General features: G+C 43.5%; 1 protein-coding gene across 1 annotated transcript in view; it reads left to right on the forward strand.

Annotated features, from left to right (window-relative positions):
• The window catches only part of LOC145392524 (uncharacterized), a 210,836-nt gene extending 200,470 nt beyond the window's left edge, over nt 1-10,366 (forward strand). Inside the window, exons 4-6 of the mRNA XM_080266920.1 lie at nt 3,631-3,714; nt 5,983-6,123; nt 9,651-10,366. Of these exons, the coding sequence (XP_080123046.1) occupies nt 3,631-3,714; nt 5,983-6,123; nt 9,651-10,366 (941 nt within the window). The remainder of the gene's footprint in view (nt 1-3,630; nt 3,715-5,982; nt 6,124-9,650) is intronic.
• The last annotated feature ends 10,402 nt before the right edge of the window (nt 10,367-20,768 follow it).

Below are 20,768 nucleotides of genomic sequence, written 5' to 3' on the forward strand. Positions count from 1 at the left end.
TCTCTTCCTTTCCACTTCCTTTCTCTCCTTCCTTCTTTTTTTTTCTTTTCCTCCTCCTTCACCTCCTTCCTCCTTCCATTGCTCTTCTTTTCCTCTCCTTCTTCCATGATTCCTTCTCCTCCTCCTTCCTCCCCTCCCCTCACGTACCTCTTATGCATATTCCTCTTCTCCTTGTCTCCTTCCCTGCATTCGCACACTCTCCCCTCTCCCCCTTCCTTCCTCCCCCCAGTTTCCCCTATCTCGTCGCTCCTCCCCCCGTTCTGTGTCCTCCCCTCTCCTCTAGTACTTATTCCTCGTCCTCCCCTCCCCTCCCTTCCTTTCCTCTCCCCTCCCCTCCCCTCCCCTCCCCTCCCCACGCCATTTTGCCGTGTATAAATTATCCACTGTCACCTGGTTAATGAAGGTAATGTCTCCCCATCCCTCTTCGCAAGGGAAGGGGAGGGGGAGGGAGAGGGAAAGGGGAAGGGGAATTAAATTTTGGGGTGAGAGGGGAAGGAGGAGGAGGAGGAGGAGAGGGAGAGGGACAGGGAAGGGGTGGGGGAGAGAAATGTGTAAGTTACTGAGGGAAGGGGAAGTCAAGGATATGGCTGGGATGAGGAGGGCAAGGAAGAAGAAGAAGAAGAACAGAAAGAGGAGGAGGAAGAAGAAAGAAGGAGAAGAAGATTTAGATTTATGGGTGAAGGAGGAGGAGGAGGCGTGTTGGGAAGGAAGGAAAAATAGTAGTGTTGTCAGGGAGGGGGTTAGAAGTAAGGCGTGGGTCGTGAAAGAGTTGGGAGCATGTGTGTGTGGGGGGTATGGAAAGGGATGGAGGGATCTATATGTCGGGGAGGAGAGTAAGAGGAAGAGTAGTGTGGAGGAAGAGGGAGGAAGAAGTGAGGGAAGAAGAGGACTGGGTGAAATGGACGGTTGGGTGGAAGAGGGGATGGGGATAGGGTGAAAGAGGGCAGGGGTAGGGGATAGGAAGAAAGAGGGAGGGAGGTAGAATGAAAGAGGGGAGAGAGGAGGAAGGGGTAGGGTAGAAGTGGGGGAAAGATTGAGATAAGATGAAAGTAGGAGTGGGGAATGAGGATTGAGTGTGTGATGGTGTGGAAGGGTGTGAGGTGAGTTATGAGGAGTGTGTGATGGTGTGGAAGGGTGTGAGGTGAGTTATGAGGAGTGTGTGAGGGGTGAGGGGTGTGTGAGGGGTCAGGGGTGAGCGATGAGGGGTGTGTGAGGGGTGAGGGAGGTTAAGGGGCAGTCTTCTCGTGGATTTAGGAGCCTCACTACAGTCGTTATGTTCTATCGTCTAACCCCCCGAAGTGTAGTTGGAAGGTCAGTTTGATAAGAAACCAAGGAGACTCGTTTCTGCCACATAATTAAAGTTCATCCAGTAAAATGCAACAACAATATGGAACCCTGATCGTAGAAGTGCCTCATTTCTCTCAAGCGAAAACAAGCGGATAATAACACTTCATCCTTACTAGCATTTTTCTGCATATAACTCATTAATATTGTCTTTGTGTAGTACGTGAACCATGTCAATGTTGAAGCGATACAAATAACTGTGGCACGTATTCTCGTCTAGGAAGTTCCCCAACACCCCTTCCGTAGTGATTCATTTTCGAATATGAATGGTTAGTATCTTTTTGTACGTTGCTTACCAGAGCATGGCTATATTAGAAGAATTTGTGTAACAGAGAACATTAACGTGTAGTAGGCGGAGTAAATCACTTACGAAAAGGTGTTAGGGAGCTTTCTTTTGACGATGGCACGCTAATATTCTGCTTTGTGATACAGTACCAAACTATGTCATTATTTGAAAGATACAAATACCATTCAAGTGAATAGCAAAATGTTACGCGCAAAATAAATCGCCACAAAAGTCGTGTTAAGGGAATTGAAATAAGCGAAAATCAAGACGCAGCATAAAACAAATCGCTGCAAAAAATTAATAGATAAATAAATAAAATGCAAAGGAATATACTAGTAAATAACACCCACGCAGATATAAAGATGTATGCAAAATAAATCGCTAAAGAAGAAGTGTTAGGGATATAAATGACATACACGATAAAATGTAAAATGGTGGAATGGGACGCCTTCATACGGTGGCATTGATATAACCGGACAGTGGAGTTCCCGGTTATATTAATATCCCTTAAGTCCCTCCCTGTCCCTCAAACGGAGGATGGTAGACTTCGGGGAAAGGACAGCTTGAGCCTGCAGTCCACCGGGTTCACGTCCAAATGAGCCTGAGACAACAAGAAAAACAATAACAACAGCGGCAATAACAGTAATAATAATAATAATAATAATAATAATAATAATAATAATACCAACAACAACAACACAAAATAAATCGGTAAGGAGGAGGTGCTAAGGATCCCCCATAGGCCACGAGTCAAAGGGTGCAAGGGCTGTGAAATGAGGCAGGGGAGGGTGACAATGAGTTCAGCGTCATCTCCATCAGTGTCATTACCAGCATTGTCTTCAGCCACTTCACTCATTTGTCTTCATTGTCTTCTCTTGTAAGAGGGGTCTCAAAAGCGTGTTTGAAATAGTGCCAGATTTCTTAGAGATGATTTTGTAACGCCTTCACGCGGTGTCACTGATTCGAGCCGGACGGTGAAGCTGCCCGGCTATATAAACGTCCCTCATCCCTCCCTATCCCCTGAAATGAGGATGGTGTTTCGTTTTCGTTTTTTAAAGGCTCTAACATGCTTTCATGCGTCGGCCTTGGTTACCTAATGGCGGCTTTCCATGCTGCTCGATGTGTGGCAGCTTCGCTGTTCAGTTCCCTATCTCTGAGGTGGACTGTGGGAAAAGAGCAGCTTGGTCCTGCAGTCCACCAGGTTCACGTTCAGATGAGCCTGAGACCACAACAACAACCACAGTGTGTGTGTGTGTGTGTGTGTGTGTGTGTGTGTGTGTGTGTGTGTGTGTGTGTGTGTGTGTGTGTGGGTGCGGGCGCGCACGCACACACACACACACACACACACACACAAAGGAAAGTAAGTCACCACCACCACCACCATCACCATCATCCAGCTTTAGAGAGTCCCCAAGGAGTGAAGAGGTCAATGAAAGCTATATCAAACCCTCCACTTCTGAATGGCTCTCCGAAACTCGTTAAAATCGTCTGTAGCAGCTGAGTAAATCTGCCTGACGGTAGCAAAAAATATGCATTTAAGATGTTATGGCATTGACGGGGTTAGTGTCATTTGTGTTAATATACAATTTGTTGTGTATATTGTTACTGTTTTCAGAGTTAATATTATTCTTATCTGCTTTTATGTTATCCTTGTTTGCATTGTTTATGTAGCTTTTGTTCATGTCCAACTTGTCTTTCGTGCCTTCTGTTAATATCACCATTATTGTTTTTTTATTTATTGCTCTTGTATTATTGTTTTCACAGTTGTTATTATCGTGTTTGTTGTTGATATGGTGATATATATATATATATATATATATATATATATATATATATATATATATATATATATATATACAGTATATATATATATATATATATATATATATATATATATATATATATATATATATATATATATATATATACTGTATATACAATTTTTGTTGCCAAAGATATTGTTCTTCTTTTACTTAAACGTGTTTTCTGTTTTTCTTCAGATGCCTCTCCGTCCATGAGCCTTGGCACCACAGACAGTCATTGGTCAAGCTACAGCGGCTCACACTACTCCTCCTATATCCCAGGTCAGAGCAGGATGGGTGTTTGCTTGAGTTTGGTTTGCGTAGGTTAGGTAAAAGTTAGGTTACGTTTGGGTAGAGTAGTGTAGATTAGGGTTAGGTTAGAGTAAGGTAGGTGAAGTTACAGGTCAGGTCATATCAGGTTAGGTTAGGGGGCAAGTTAGATAGGTCAGAGATTAGAATTTGGTTTCATCAAGTTAGCATATATGTCAAGAAAAGACTAGAGTGTAGACCAGAAAGTAGGAGTGGCAGGGCATGAAGCAAGTGTGGTGGGGAAGGGAGCTGGGTATGTGGGCTGTAAATCGATTTGCTTATTGGTGAGCTGGGAAACGTGGGTGGTGAGCTAGGAAACATTGTAGGGTGAGTAGAAAACAGTATAGGTAGGGTAGAAAACAGGGATTGTGGACTAGGAAATCGGGATGGTGGGCTAGAAAGTAGAATGGTACGCTAGGAGGTAGGGATGATGGGCTAGGAACTATTATTGGTGGGCTAGAGAGTAGGGGTGATGGGCTAGGAGAAAATAATATTGGGCTAGAAAATTATAAGTACGGTAGGAAGTGGGAATGGTAGGCTAGGAATATGGAGTATTGGGCTAGAAAACAGTATTGGGAGGCTAGGAAACAGTATGGAGTGGCTAGGAAACAGTATGGGGTGGCTAGGAAACAGTATAGTGTGGCTAGGAAACAGTATAGGGTGGCTAGGAAACAGTATAGAGTGGCTAGGAAGTAGGGTTGAAGAGCGTACACCATTAACCTATTCGTCACCCAGACACCCCCTTATTTCCTCCCACCCCAGTTTCTCAAGACTCACTCACCTCTACCCTTTATTTACCTCTGCACTATTCCTCCTTCCATCTTGGTCTTTTCCCTCCCTGTCTCCTTGCTTTCCTTTTCTCTGTCCCTCCCAATCTCTTCCCTCCCTCCCTCCCTCTCTCTGCTTCCCTCTCTCTGTTTTCCCTCCATCCGTATTTATTTATTTCTCTTTCTGCCTTTCCCTTCTCCATCATCCATGTATCCCTTCCCCCGTCTCCGTCTCCCTTCCTTTCCTCCCACTCTTCGTCCTTCACATCCCCCACTCCCTTTTTCACCCCGATCACTGACTTACCCCACCTCCACATTTATAGGGGGAGGGGGTCGTGCTATTTCCATAGAAGCTGCTTTTTTAGACTGGAAGAGATGCAGTTAGACGGCAACGGAAAGGAGAGGAGATGGGAATCCGACCTCTGTTAGATAGGTAGATATAGATAGATAGATAGGAAGGTAGGTAGGTACGTAAGGCAGGTAAGTAAGAAGGAGGGTAGGTAGGTAGAGAGATTGTACAATGATAAAAGCTATAGAAAATGTGGTGTTGGAAATGATAATGAGAGCAGAAAATGAAGCTCGAAAACAATATAAGAATACATGTGCAAACTAGAAAGCTTTTGGAGAGCGCATACCTCCGCCAATGCCGTTGCCATTAAAAACGACTCGGATCCGGATCCGTGGATATAGGCACTGGATCCGCCCCAAAATTTAATTATTTCTTCCATGGGCTATGGCTCGCTCTTCCACAAAATATCATCAGCATCCGTTTATAACTTCTTGAGTAATCCCGGATCCGGATCCGTGGATATATGATCCGGATCCGGATCCGCCCCAAAATTTAATCAGTTCTTTTCTGGTCCGTGGCCCACCTTTCCACAAAATTTCGTTGAAATTAAATGAGATCTTAGGAGGTATTGTGCGGGATACTTCAAAATTTAATTATTTCTTCCTTGGTCCATGGCCAACCCTTCCATCAAAATTTCATCAAAATCCTTTAATAACTTTTTAAGTAATCTTGCTAACAGACAGACAAACCAACGTGGGGTAAAATATAATCTCCTTGGCGGTGGTAATTAGGGATTCTTGGCCAGGAGAGTGTTCACGAAAGTGCTATACAGTGATTTGAATTTTTATTGTTATCGAAGATTTTGCATTTTTTTTCTGTCTGTTAATTAAATTTTGAATTCTGACTATCTAATTACCTTCATTCAGTAACATCCTTTTTAACAGTGTAATCATAGAGATGGAAGGTGGGCACGCTTTGGAGATTTATTGAAAGAAGTGCGCTTAGATAAAGTCAAAACTCTCATTCCAGTAAGCACACCCAACTTTCCAGCAACCCTTATCCAGAATTTGATCTAACTTTATCATGACCTAATCTAACCTAAGACCTTCTCCCAGCGATTACAGTAACCTTGACCTAGTTTCCCCGTGCCATGACCTTACCTGACCTGTTGTTTCCCTCCTGCAGGTAGTTTATCGGGGGGCAACACGTCGACGCTGCAGAGTGGGTTCAGCAGCCCCCAGGCCCTAGGGTACACGTCACAGGCCCTGGGGGACATCACGCATCAGGTCAACACGCTGGACTCTGCATCGTCACATCTCTCGTCAGGTCAGTTTGGAGAGAGAGAGAGAGAGAGAGAGAGAGAGAGAGAGAGAGAGAGAGAGTTATGGAAGATAGACAAAATCTTCGCGGTATTACTCCTTCGTTGAATTCTAACCTTAACAAAAGGGCCATCAGAGGTATGCAGTGACTATGCTATGTACTGTATGAGAGCAAGAAGATTGTAGTGAATCGTGTAAGAGTGTAGTGAATCATGTAAAATTGTAGTGAATCATGTAAGAGTGTAGTGAATCATGTAAGAGTATAGTGAATTATGTAAGAGTGTAGTGAATCACGTAAGAGTGATTGTGTACCAGGGGGTTGATGTTCTGGAAGACTTACATTGATGTTTACCCCTTTTTATGAACCATATTGAATTAGTAGTATTGTACAGTCGCCGGCAGAAGAGTGTGTTTATCACTGACCGAAATCCGGATACTCTGTCATCACTTTTTGAGGCAACTGTACCTGAACAATAGACAGCGATAGAAGTGGAGGTGCAGTAAGAAAATTAACCCTATGTCGTTTGTTGTAGTATTGTTTAATTTAGCTATTTTATTTACGGTATGAATCCAACCACTTCATTGGCTCTTCTGCACACCACAGCACAATGGTGACTATATTTTAGTTATTTCTGATAAGTTAGTTTGATATTTTTCTTATGTATGGTTTAAATCGGTTATTATTTGTTTTATCATTATTACTTTCCAGCTTTTGTGCTTCTTTATTTTCAGGTCCAACTAGTAGTAGTAGTAGTAACAGTAGTAGTAGTAGTAGTAGTAGTAGTGGTGGTAGTAGTAGTAATAATAATAATAGTAGTAGTAGTAGTTTTGTTTTTTATTTTTTTGCTGTTCTACCATTATTATCCGATTTTTATTACTTTCTCTCGTTGTGTCTGAGTGATTATTATTTATATTTCAAAGTTTTATTTATTTATTTTGCGTCCTGCAGTAGCTTGTTTGTTGTGTTTAGCTAAAGCTCATTTGCCATGCGTGGGTGAGGTCGCAGCAGCACTACACTCAAATAATAATTTATCAAAACTTTGGATCAGCTAACACTTTGAAGATGTATAGTAGCTTTTGTGTGTGTGTGTGTGTGTCGTCAGCAAAGGTCTTTAGAAGTGATCCTTTGTCGGTATCACTCATATGATATACGGCAGGTGAGAAGTTAACGTTGACCTTTTCTACACTACAGTGGTGACGCTTGTTAAGTATTCAACTTGCTCGTTTATAATTACTCTTTGTTTTCGTATTGTATCCCAGTTGTCAACACACCTTTGCATATTGAAATTTATTACAGATTTACCAATACACGATCCCTACTGGACACCCCCTGTTGTTGTCAAGAACTGTGCAACTGTCCTGACACCCTGCTAGGCAGACTTTTTCGCCTTTGTCATCTGCACATTTCCTCATAGCTAAAAGTTTGTTCCCATTCAGTCCGTCTCAAAGAAGGCGATCGTTTCCAACCTTCTAACAATCGCTCATTTGTTAAAATTTTTGCTTTTCCAGCACCTTTGGTTCTGCCGTTGGTAAGAAGGGTGTGAAACACCTTTTGTTTCATAACAGCCCATCTTATCGTTAGTATGGGTTTCGTCAAGGACACCCCACTAGTGAGCGTCTCACATTGCTTCTAGATTCTGATTCATTCTCAAGCACTTGGGAAAAAGGGGGACGGCGTTGATTTCTAGCGGAATTCCCACAAATTTGAATTAATGTTGACTGATTACCAAATTCCTCATATTTTAGTATAATTTCCTTCTTTTTGTTGAAATTGTTCTGTGAAATCGTTTGTGAAAAACAGCCGTTACATGTATTTTGGTAAATAACAGTGCTTTGAAATTATAAATAATCACTGGTTTGCCAAAACTAGGGGAGGTGTACGACCCAAACGCCTATCTCCCCAAATCCATACCTGTTCTTTAAGGACTTTGACAAAACCTCTGTCATTGCACTTTTCATAAAGGCTATCGACGACCCTCTTAATATCCAAAACGTCCATTTTACGGTTTGTATTCTTTTATCTGTGCCCTCATTTCTGACTTCATTGGTGGTCGTACTATTGCAGCTGTTGTAGACAGCAAATGTTCTTTTAAAGCTAACAGTAGTGGTGTTCTGCAGGGTCCTGTTCTATCACCAGCCGTCCTCCTCCTAATTATCAACGCTCTTATGAGCTGCACGTCCTGCCTTATCCACACAAACAGAAGACTCCATCCTTCATTTGTCCTCCTGCATCTCACAGTGCCCATTTCAGCAGTTACTTTAGCAAGCATGGGGTGCATACCTGGTCTCTGACTTGGCTTTTACTTATGATTAGGGTAAAAGAAACCTTGTTATATTTCATTATTATTCTTTCACAAGCACAGCACATCCCTAATTATTTAGCAACACACAGCTCTGTCATTCATTATCTCAAAATAATAGTGATATTTTCTTTCGGGGCCTGTCACGGAAGGAGCTCATAGTTTCTATTGCAAAAGTGGCATCCTAGAGACTGGGTGTGTTGAAACAGTTTCGTACTTTCTTTAACCATGTGCGGTTGGCGACACGGTACATGTGCCTTATTTGTCCGAGTGTGTGGCTCAGCGCATGCAGCCAGGTTGGAATAGAAGGCTCACCATCCCTCCTCTTACTGACTCCCTGCAACCTTTCTTCCGTCACAGTAGTGTCACATCCTTCCTTTCTTCACAGTAGTGTTGCATCTCTCATCTGTATCAGTGATTGGTGCTTCTCTGAACTGTGTGCATGCAACCTTGCCCCGTTGTGGTGAGCGCACAGTACTATATCCATCTTGCAGTGCATTCTTAACTCTTTTGTGTCCAGCAGTCATGTAAAAGCGAACCAGTACTTTGGAACTGTCTTGCTTGATCTGTAATTTCTTCTGCCTGTGATGTCCAGTCTTTAAACACAGTGTGTTTAGGCATCTTGAAGTTAACCGATCCTGATTTTTGCCCTCTTTTGTTAGGGTTTCCCTGGAAATGACAAATTTTGACAGGCTTCCAGCGTTTGGCTATTTCTTTTTTATATCATAAAATAAATTACCGCAAGTGTAATGTAACAGGTTGTTGAAGTCTGTGTGGAGTGATTAAATGTTGTGCAGGCTACTGTGGGTAGTGATGAGCTGCCATGGCTCAGTGGGTAGTGTACTCGTCTCTCGATGCATTGCCCCAGGTTTAGGGTTGTGACTTAAGCCATGGTGGACATATATAGTGGATGAAGGTAGTATGTGCTTCCATGCAGTATGCCAGTATTATTTTTGCAACCTCTTGGTTCTACCAGTGACAGACTCTAACACACACAAACATAGCCATTACAACACTTTACTTTCACATGCATCGCCCTTCCTACAGACATCCCTTACTCGCTGGTACATCACCAGCATGGGGAAGGGTCATTTCTTGCTGTCGCTATCCCCTCCGAGGAGAATGACACAGATACAGTCTCTGTGCAGAGACAGTTACAGACAGATGTGCAGTGACCTATCGAGAAATGTAGAAGAGAAGTGGGATTTGTGAGTCATGTATGTGTGTGTTGCAGGTGTGGTGGAGAGCTCACCAGGATCTGGGGGTGACTACGAGGGTCTGGGATCTCTGGCGGGAGCGGCTTCTCCCCCTCGACAGGACTACCTGGTGGCACGCTACTCCTCCCCTGACCCCCGCCATGCCTCCGCCACCACCGCCGACCCACGACAGGACCTGACCTGTGCCCCATACACACCTCCTGCTACTACTACCAATACAGCTGCCACACCATCAGCTGTGGGTGGCCTTCTGGCCGGCACGTCGTCCTCTACAGGTGGAACTGGCACCGGTGTCATAGCAGCAGCATCGGCAGGATCAGTAGGCAGCGGGAGTGGGTACAGCGGGTACCTGGGTGGTGGGTACTATCCTGCTAGTGGAGGGCAAGGGTACCTGTCCTCGGGAGTGTCCCTTCTGTATCCCCACCTGTACCCCCAGCAGGGCCAGCTGCTCCTGGACCCTCGTCAGGCCACCCCAGACCAGTATACTGCTACTGCCACTGCTACTGCTGCCGCTGCTGCTGCTGCGAACAGTGGGGGTCAGCGCGACTATGGTCGGCATGATGGGTTCCGTGACATGGGCAGCACCACCCCAGTCCCCCACCAAGGCATGATGGCTGCCCACATGACTCCCGACGACACTCTGCACGGCCATGGCCACGACCGCTATATGGCCAACGGCACACGCACCGGCGGACCCTCACCAAATGACCCCTCGGTGTGGCGCCCATACTAACCCAAACCCCATACTCATCCTGTTTGTAGACTTCCCCCACCCCCATCACCCACACATGCAGACTCACCCCTCCTACACACATAAAGTCTCATTCCCATCCACAGGGTATTTATAGCTTTGCCCCTCCTGCCTCTCAAATACCGTGTTTGTAGCTTGACCCAGCTCCTTCCCACCATTACTGACATAAGTTACAGCATCCATACTTTCCCCATTCAGAGTCCCATCCACATCCACCACCTCCCCAATTTTAAATTCCCTGCTCTCTCTCTCTACACACACACACACACACACACACACACACACACAGTACATTTTATCTTTTCACCCTATCAGTTGCAAGTCCACACTCGTGTGCGTGTGTGTGTGTGTGTGTGTGTGTGTGTGTGTGTGTGTGTGTGTGTGTGTGTGTGTGTGTGTGATTCCAATTTGGTACATACATCAGTTTGCCCTTTAGGTGTGTCAAATTGTTTTCGTGGCCATTATAAAGTCTTATCTACAGTCATTTACAGTTTGAACAACCAACACCTTGTATACGTTTGGTGTGTCTGTAAGATGTATATTTCACAAAATTCTAACAGTCTGTCTTAGCACAACACAACACACCCCATTTTATGACATACACACCACTGATTAATGGCTTTGTTTTAGAATGTATATGATTTTCCTGTGCAGAAGTTGTATGTTGAGTGTAGCGTGTCGAAAATAGAGTAGCATGCAAGAGTGAATGGGACTGCAAGACATAGGCTACGTGGAGAAAAGAAGAACAGGTTTGTGTGGGTGTGGTTTGGAACTATTGGAAAGAGAATGGTAGATGAGTAAAATGGAAATCGAAAGCATAAGAACTGAAAGCAAGTGTAGTTATGTGTGGGTGAGAGTAGTAGTTAAGAGCGAAACGGGATTAGAAGACTGCAAACAGGTGAGGTTGTGAATGAGCTTGTGTGTCAATGAGATTGGTTGAAAACAAAAATTAAATGGGACTTTAAAACAAGAGGTGAAGACAAGAGAAGCTGTGTGTGGGTGAGAGTGGTAGTTAGGAAAAAAATGATATTGGAAACAAGTGAGGTTGTGTGTGTGCATATGTGTTGAAATGGTAGACAAAAGTATGACAGGAATGGAAAAGAAAAAAAAATGATATTGTGGTGTGTGGAGGCTTAGGCTGAGGCAAGATAAGTTTGAGTGGGGGTCATTTGTCAAGGCCACTCTGAATGAGATACTGGAATGTGAAGACTGGCAGTTGATATATTGATTAAGCCTTTTTATCTGAGATTCTGTATGTTGATCTGAAACTGTTTCCTTGTGTAAGGGTATGATACAGTGGATGTTTGTACATTTGCCATTTTTGTGAGTTTTTTATCTTACAAGTGTGGAAATCACGTTCCAGAGAGTACAACTCCCCTCCTATGATCATCCTTCTGCTTAGTCTCTTGTCAGAGCCATTCAGATTATACGTATGATTTACTTTCATATTATTTTGAAATCCTGTCAGTTTAGAGATTAATGTCTTTGCATCCTAGCCTCAATGCATCTCATACCTCCCAAACAACTATGCTTCTGCTCTCTCCCCCCTCCCTCCCAGCTCTTTCCACCTTATTTCACCCACTTTGTTCTCTTAATCAGTTCTTCTCAACTGGAACTTTGTCGAAATGTTTCTTGTTGAATCCCACCTGTTCCAAGGTACCTTTATATGCCTATACTCCCTTTCCAGAATTTTCTGGTCAGTCCCCACCAGCCCCATTCACCCTGACACCTCCCCAAGATTCTCTGCTTTGTTCCTATCAGGAACCCATCAGTCACCTTACATCCCCATGTGGCATTTTTTTTTTTTTTCGATTCTTGCCAGGTTCTATATTAAGTCCTGACTTTTTTTTTCCCGTTTTTTAACCAGCCCACAAACCACTGACATCCCCCTCCAGTATTTTAATTCCCTCCCAGTGCCCCCTCAAGTCCTATGCTCAATCCACACTCACCTTCCATCAGTCCCTCATCCACTTACACCCCTTCATTACCCCCTCAAGTCCTGTGCTCAATCATCACTCGGTTTTCACCAGTCCCCAGCCCCCTCACACTCCCTCCAACATTTAATCCCTCTCAGTGCCCCCTCAGGTCCTGTGCTCAATTCCTCGCCCTCCCGAGCCTCCCCACATGAAAGAGGAGGCTTGAGGCAGCTCCCGTCGCCACTCAAGGTCGATGTTTTGGTTGCCTGTTGAGCCTTTAGTTCTGGAAACCAAGCAAGTCTGAAGCTCAGGATGCCACACGAGTGTACATGATAATCCAGGTTCCAGTCAAGGCTGATATCCTTGTTACTGTACCACCCAACTCTTATAATCTTGGAACTACGCACGCATAGTTCACTAAGTACGACTCATCTGATAATTTAGGTGCCACTAAAGTATAGTAATCAAGGTGCCACATAAGCATTAACTTAAATATTAATAATTGAGGTGGCAGGTGAGTTTCATCTTCCAGGTGCCACTTGAGTTCCAAGTTCAGGTGCCACAGAAAGTGGGATTTCTTCATAAGAAGCCAGAGCTTAGACTGCCCATGCAGATTTTATTCCAGTTCACGAACAAGCTCGATGCTCCAGGTTCCACCATAATAGGAAGCTTACCTAATCAAGATTTCTTCCTCGACTGATATAAGACAGCACTTTTCACAGATACTGCAAGTGCCCATGGCCATTGAGTTGGCAGTCTTACCAATTTTTGGTAAGGAGAGCTAGACAAATGATGATCCTCATAGTATAGTAGTGGTAGGAGTTAATCCGAGTGAGGGAGAGAGAAATGGCTTAAAGCTCAGTTTGGACTGTCAAATCCCAACTATGGTTCTCGTAGTTGCAAGGATTTCTGTCAAGCAAAAAAGCCTCGGTGTTATAATCTCAAGTTGGACCGTCTTATCCTCGCGTCACAAGAGTTCCCTGAGATGGTTAGTTTGTGTACATTTTTGATCGTTCCTATAGGCTGTAGGGAAGGAGCACCGCCAAGGAGAAACTGCTTAAGAGCTGAACCCTTGGTAGAACACTGCGTCTTTCTAGAGCGTACACCCAGCCACAATGCGTAATTCCATTCTCATTTACTGTTTCACAATTTTTTTCTTCTGTTTCCGCATCAGCATGTTTGGTCATTTTCTTTTGCCCTTTAGTAAAATGCCTTTCTTAATGTCTTTGATTCTTGTTGTAAGCCAGTAGAGGCAATGAAACTCTTTTAAATGTTTGGCTAGAATCACGAGCGTTTTTTTTTTTTTTTTTTTTTCCCCCATACACGAGGTGAAATTTTGCCTACCATCCGTTTCATGTGTTATGATTTGCCTGATTGCTCAGATTTTCAGTGAACTTTTTCAAGACAATGATGCTTTTCCTGTTTTTACCCTGTTACCAGATGATTTAGTTCAGTTTTAAGAAAAAATTCATGTACTGAAGCAACAAGTGAGGCTGATTCTTTTCCTTTCCCATGTAGGTGCCTACTTAATTTGAATAAAAGTGTCTGGTAATAGCAGACCTAAAATATATACATACCCTCACAGTGATGGTAAAAAGAAAAAAAGTATTTAAAACATTCACAAATCACTGGATGGCTGCAGGTGATCCTCTTCACCTACTGTTGACTGTCTTTTTACACATCCGTTCTCCCCATTTATCTGTTGTGTGATAAGAATCTTAACACTGAATTTGTTCCAGTTGATTTTAGCCCCTTAATCATGAATAGAAGGCATGTCTCACCTAAAGTTTCATTTCAGGTTGCTTTTCACTTGTGCATAATATTATCCTAGATTCAGAGGAGCGACTATTTTCATTAGACCTTCCCATTTTACTTCCCTTCTCAGTATAGCAGATCCTTGTATATTATTTTTATCCGTTCATTTTTTGCTATTAAGTCCACAGTCAATTACAAGAGTCCAACTAAAGTTTATAGTTGTGGTATTTTGAAACATGTAATGTGAACTGGGTATTCTTGGATCTTTCATCTCTCTCATTTCTCACCTGTCCCATCTTTATTCGTCGTGCCTTCTTTAACCTATACCTCATTAAACCCCCACAGCCGGGGATCATCTTGCTTATGCTGAAGATAATTGTTTGGCGTTTGCCAGGAAAAAAAAAAAAAAAAAATTGTCGCTAAGATGAAGAGGCTAAAGTCCAATTACTTCGGCCTTGTCACATTTTACCTCTTTATTTTTCTTTCCAGCATCCACCACCACCTCTTCCTTCTGTAGCCTTTCATGCCTTCTCCTGTTTTTGCGTTTTGTATTTCTTCTCTATCGTTATTGCTTGGTTTCGACATCCTTACATATGGGCACAGCCAGAGTGGGGGGCTCAGGAGGCCCAGGCCCAGACCCTCCCTTTCATAATACAGAGCTACTCAAATTATTTAAAAATTTAGACATGTTCACTGCATGGGACGGCCCTACAGGGGCAGCTGCTTGCCTGCACTTGGCCAGACAGACTGAGGTTGCTCAATATCAGTACATGTACTGTAGTTATTTATACTTGTATATTGCCTTATTCAGCCATTAATAATTGATTCATGGGTTGTTTCATTTACTATATAAAGCGATACATTATTTATCAATCTACATTACAATGCTTTCCATGCCTCTGTTTCTCAGCCCCCCCCCCATAAGAAAGTTCTGGTTGTGTCATTGTCCTTTTGTTCCAAATTTTCCTTCCTCGCCTTCAGTTTTTCCTTCATCTTCCCTCCACACAATTTTTCGTCTTCCCTACCTTCACCTCATTCACCCCATCCCTCTCTCTACCATACTCTTGCATCTGCCCCTTCCTTGCTCAGTTGTAAATTTGCATTCATTTTACCTCCATTAAATAATTTCTCTTATCCCCACCTCCCTTCCGTTCACCTCCCTCACGGTATCTCACTCGGCTGGATACGCTCGTGAATCTCCCAGACGCAGGTGCCCAGTGAAGTAACGAACTGCATTTTTAAGTCAGTGTATTTTTGTGTGTTAAGTGACAACCCGCTGCGGCCGGGGAGTGTTGACCTTAAGGACTGTACATATAGCTATCCCGCCTGTAATGTCTGTAGTTTAGAACTCATCAATAAAGCTACATTTTATACAGAACACTTTTGATTACCTGTCATTTTCTTTACATATTACACTAATGCTAGTTAAAGGTACAGTTTTTACTTAAAACCTTTTCTGTCATTAACCCTTTAGTGATATACCGGTGTGTGTGTATATATATATATATATATATATATATATATATATATATATATATATATATATATATAATACCATCAATAGTGGTTTTAAGAACAACAGCAACAGCCTTTGCTGCTTCTGGTACCTTCCTAAACTTGTTGTTGAATACACACCCAGCTTTTCCCCATGTGAAAAAGAAAAAATAAATGAGAGAGAGAGAGAGAGAGAGATTTGGTTTGAGAGAGAGAGAGACAATTGGTTTCTTGTGGATGAAGTAGAACACCTTACTGCTACTAAATCTTGATCCAGTCAGTGTGTGTGTGTGTCCAATGATGTAATTATCCAACTTCACTTTGAAAGTGTTATGCTAGGTGTTTTTAGGCCGACTTCTCGTTCTAGAAACACCAGCTATAGAGCCGGGGCCCTCTTTCGAGACCGGAGCTAGAACACATCGAGAAGAGCCGGACAAAAACTCTGGACAACAACTTACACGTGTATTATCTAAATTACAACCTTCAGCATACAATATGGATGGGAGTTATACACGATACACTATTCACTATCAAATGTACTAGACCAGACTAGAGGGCCCTGACTGGTTTGTGTGGTATTGGTATCACGCAGGATATAATCCAGTCGTAAGGACACGGAACGGACAATGTACACAAAGTGATGGTGGATTTCACACAGTTTGTTACGTGGGCTCGAGTACCATCTGAATACAAGTGTCTCGCCGTATATTATGCAGTGGTAGGAGCACTAATAAGACACAGTACACATTATGAATATAGAGACTCACGGCTCACTGTGCAGTCACCAGAGCATTAGTCCGGCACTGTGTACAACACGAGCACTATAGTCACAATATGTATTGAGCAGTCACTGTTACACTGGGCAGGCTGGAGGACTTCAGCTAGGCTGCAGGAGCCAGGTGGTCCCCAGGTGTTGGAGGGGTCCCGTCTGGAGTCCCTTCTCCCAAGGGCCACGGAATGACCCTCAAAGGTAACGTCGTTGGCTGCAGGCTGCGGTCGGGCGTGGTGGAAGGTCCTCTGCTCATGGTGCCTGGCTGGTGAGTCTGATTCTCGGGGCTCGGGCCAAACAGCGCAAGTAGGCACGCTTGTCTGCGTCCACCTTGGGGAGGAGGGCTGGGGAGGTCGCGCACCCGGGGTTACAGGGGTGCTGCAAGGAGTCCAGCGTCTGCGGTCTCCCTCCCGTCGGGCCGCCGTAAGGGTCGGGCTGCAGCGTCGCCTCTGGCAGGAGTCCGTCAGCTGGTCGTCTCCCATGGGTGCTGGCTGGATGGCACACACTCCCAGGGACAGCACGGGACCTCGCCACACTTCTTCCAGGCAGGAAGGCTCCTCCTGGGGGCTGCCTCTGTGGGGAGGAACGTCCCATTCGGCTACAGAAGGGGTGAGCTGAGCAAGAATCATCCTCCACTGGGGAAGTCTCAGGGGGTGAGAGACTTTGGTGGTTATGTCTCTCCCTGGCACGGCTGGAGGCCGTCGCCGAGGTCCCTTGGGCAACAGGAAGAGGGTGATTAGAGGCCATCACTTGACCACAGGTGCGGCTGGGGACCCTCACCAGTGTCCTGCAAGGGGAGTGACGTGCAGTCGAGGTGTGGGCGGGGGCCGTCACCGACGTCCTACTCCCGGAGGCAACTGCAGAAGAAGAGGGGGCATACCTTTCTCTCCCCGAGTGCGGCTGGAGGCTGTCACTGGTTTCTGCAGGAGAGGGGAGATTGGCAGCACTGGAGCGGCTAGAAGGCCGTCTCTTTTATTGTGTGGCTAGAGGCCGTCACCTTGCTCGTGTGGCTAGAGGCCGTCATGTTGTGTGTGCAGCTAGAGGCTGTCACTTGTTTTGACCGGCTAGAGGCCGTCTCTTTTATTGTGCGGCTAGAGGGTGTCACAGGGGTGCTGCTCGGGACTGACTCTTCTGCCTCACCCCTAACATGTCGAGGGCTGGTCCGGTTGGAGGGTAATGTACTCGGACTGCGACATTCCTGCTGGGTCCGTTCCAGGGAATAAGGGCGCAAGGTAGTCGGAGACATAGGTCCATACTGCCTTGGCAACGCGCATGCCCTCAGAGCCCCTGTGTGGTCTCCTCCTGGGGAGATGTCGCTATGTCCCAATGGTGCTTAGTTGCCACAGTCAATATTTTAGAAAACATGGATATTCTTTGCTCTAACCATTCCAAAGTATTTCATTGGTTGTACATCTATTTGGAAAGCTCTATTCTCTTACATCACCTGAGCAAGATGGTCTCTCTAATTTGAAATATTGTCCTCTTGTTCTGCCTTCATCCCTTATGATATAATCGTCTCTGTCAGTGTTCTCTGTACCATACCTACACTTATACATCATTAACTTATCTCCTCTTTTTCTTCGTTTCTACAAAGTAGTAAATTTCAACCTTTCTGATGTCTCTCTTCCTACTGTAAATACCTTAAGCTTGGTATAATTTTTGCAGCCACTCTTTGCACCCTCTCTAATTTATCTATGTTTTTTGAAGTGGGGAGACCACACCATGGCAGTATATTCCAGTCTTGGTCTTAGCATTATTATCGGTTCCTTTAGCGTTTCTACGCTCACATGATGAAATGCTGTTCTTATGTTCATAAGTATATTATATGCTCCTCCAGTTATCTTATTTGTATATTTCTCCCTGCCGTGTTACTGCACCCAAATCTTTCTCCTGAGTAGCTTTGTTGATATCATTTCCCATTTTGTAATACCAGTTTGGTCCCCTCTTACTTATGCCCATCTCAGTTACATTACACTTGCTAATAATAAAATCAATCTTCCATAACTGACTCCATTCATTTAGTTGATCTAAATCTTCCTGCAACTCTGTACAATTATTTTCATCTATTTTTTCTTCATGATTTTTGCATCATCAGCAAACATATTCATATACTGTATGTTCAAACTTCATTGGGCATGTCATTTGCCTGTATCAGGAACATAATGGGAGCTAAAACTGCTCCTTGGAGCATTCCACTTATTACATGCTGAAAAATTGTCTCTAATCATAGTTCTCATCAGTCTGCTGGTGAGGTAACTCATCCATATCAGTAAAACACAATCTGTGCCACCATTATTTTTTAATTTCCAGATCAGTCTCTCATGTATTCTATCAAATGCTTTCCTGAAATCCAATTAAAAGCAATCCACCCACCTATCTCTTCTGCAGTACTGTCAATCATCCATCGTTGCAATATCCAGCCTAGTTCAGTGTCCAGTGCTGCTGGCTCAGCCCTATTAAAGCAATAGCCGGAGCTGAATCGGTACGTAACCGGCAGTTCTGTGCAACATCTGGCATCGAGATGTATCAATCAGCTTGTAAACGGTAGCCATCTGGTGCTGTATTACTGTATTTTATCATCATTGTATTTTATGCTTAAGTTTCATCCTTTACTCATGGGATAGTTTTTTAGGATAGAGGGTCGCGATGGATAATAACGCAGTATTCGGCATAGCGCCAAATATTGAGCTCCGTCATAAAAACACAGCAAGTTTGTGATACATGAAATACCTTCTCTGAAACCAAATTGCCTACATGTTATCTTATTTTTTTTTCTAAATGAGCAACCCATCTCTTTGTAATAACTGAAATGAAATGTAAAAAATTAATCAATAGTCTAGCCAAGATTCGATCCCTGGCCTACACACTCCAAATACGCGCACATAAGCACTGAGTCAAACTGATCATTTCCACTTTCCTGTGGGCAGCGTAGGCATTTGTAGACCTCATTACATCCCACTTTTCTCCCCTTGGTGATTAATTTGGTAAGTTTCAAACATGCATGGTAGGGTAGCATTGGAGGTCACTATTTGGGATGCTGCAGACCACACTGAACAGCTCATCTCTGGGATGTAAGGACAAGGATGCTGTCAGCTAACCAAGGAACCACATCATATTGCCAACTAAGCCTCGCCTCACATCCCACCACTGCCACCAATGTCATAACTGAAATGAAACTTAAAACATATTAATCACTAGCCTGGCTGAGATTTGATCCCTGGCCCACACGCTCCACGTGCACATATGTTACCACTGAACCAAACTGAGGATACACATACTCGGAGGTAATTTGGTCATTTATAGACCCCATTACATCTTCGATATGATTTTTTTTTTCAGTTTACAAACAATACGTAGAAGAGACACTGCCCTGTATTTTAATGGATCTTACTTGCTGCCTCTCTGATACTGTATATTTGTACAGTACTATACTTGCTCACTTCTAATCCCTTGGCAAATCTCCCTCCATTAGAGTATTGTATTATCTCATATATTGGTTTAACTAACTCCAGCACATTCTTTGATTACCCATGGTAGGTCAGTGGTAGAACGTTTGACTCAAGACCGAAGAGTCGTGAGTTCGCGCCGCACCTGGGTAAGCTGCCCTGCTGGGAGAGGTAGTGCTCTCCTGTCACCTAGTTGGTTGTACCAGCTGTGACTTAGTGGGTTAGAATGCTCTGACCGAAGGGTTGGAGGTTGGAGTCCACCCAAGGGTCATTGGTAGACATCAGGAAGGGCATCCAATCATAAGTGCTGCATGTTCCAAAACCAAAGCCCTCTACCCAGGGACAACACCATAGCCCAAAAGGAGGACATTGCGTAGTAAAAAAAAAAAAAAAAAAAGGTCCCATGGCTTTACATCCACATTTTTCATCAACTCCAAAAGTACATATTGTTTAAATTTAACCTCATTTGTTTTATTTACCACTTTCTCATGATTTATTTTCAATCTCTGAAAATCCTCTTCCATTACAAATATTGTACAGTGTACTGTACTGTCAGGAATTTCTCATTCATAATCTCCGTATGTCTTCTCTCATATTCTTTATTACCATCTTTTAATCTTACAGTTCTTTAATTTTCACCTTACTGTTAATATTCCTGTAAAACAATTTTGGATCAGTTCCACAATCTACTATATATTTTTTAATATTTACCTGCTTCTCTTCTAATCCTTACATAATTTATTAATTAATTTTTATATCTCTCCCATGCTGACTTCCTCTTAGTTTTCTGTGCCATATTCCAAGCTTTGTCCCTCTTTCCATTGCCACTCTACATCAATTATTAACCATTCCATTTCCTTTGTGAATATAGCAACATAATTGGGAACATATTTACTAACACCCTCAGTGTAAGCTTCCTTAAACTGAAAGTACTGTATTTACTTTCCACATCCTTTGCATCATTAAATTCTCTCCTATCATATTCTGTGAAATATTTTCTCAAA

This window comes from Coenobita brevimanus, chromosome 22 (genome assembly GCF_032717465.1).
Source record: "Coenobita brevimanus isolate Jiangsu-jjx chromosome 22, ASM3271746v2, whole genome shotgun sequence".
Classification (NCBI taxonomy): Eukaryota; Metazoa; Arthropoda; class Malacostraca; order Decapoda; family Coenobitidae; genus Coenobita; species Coenobita brevimanus.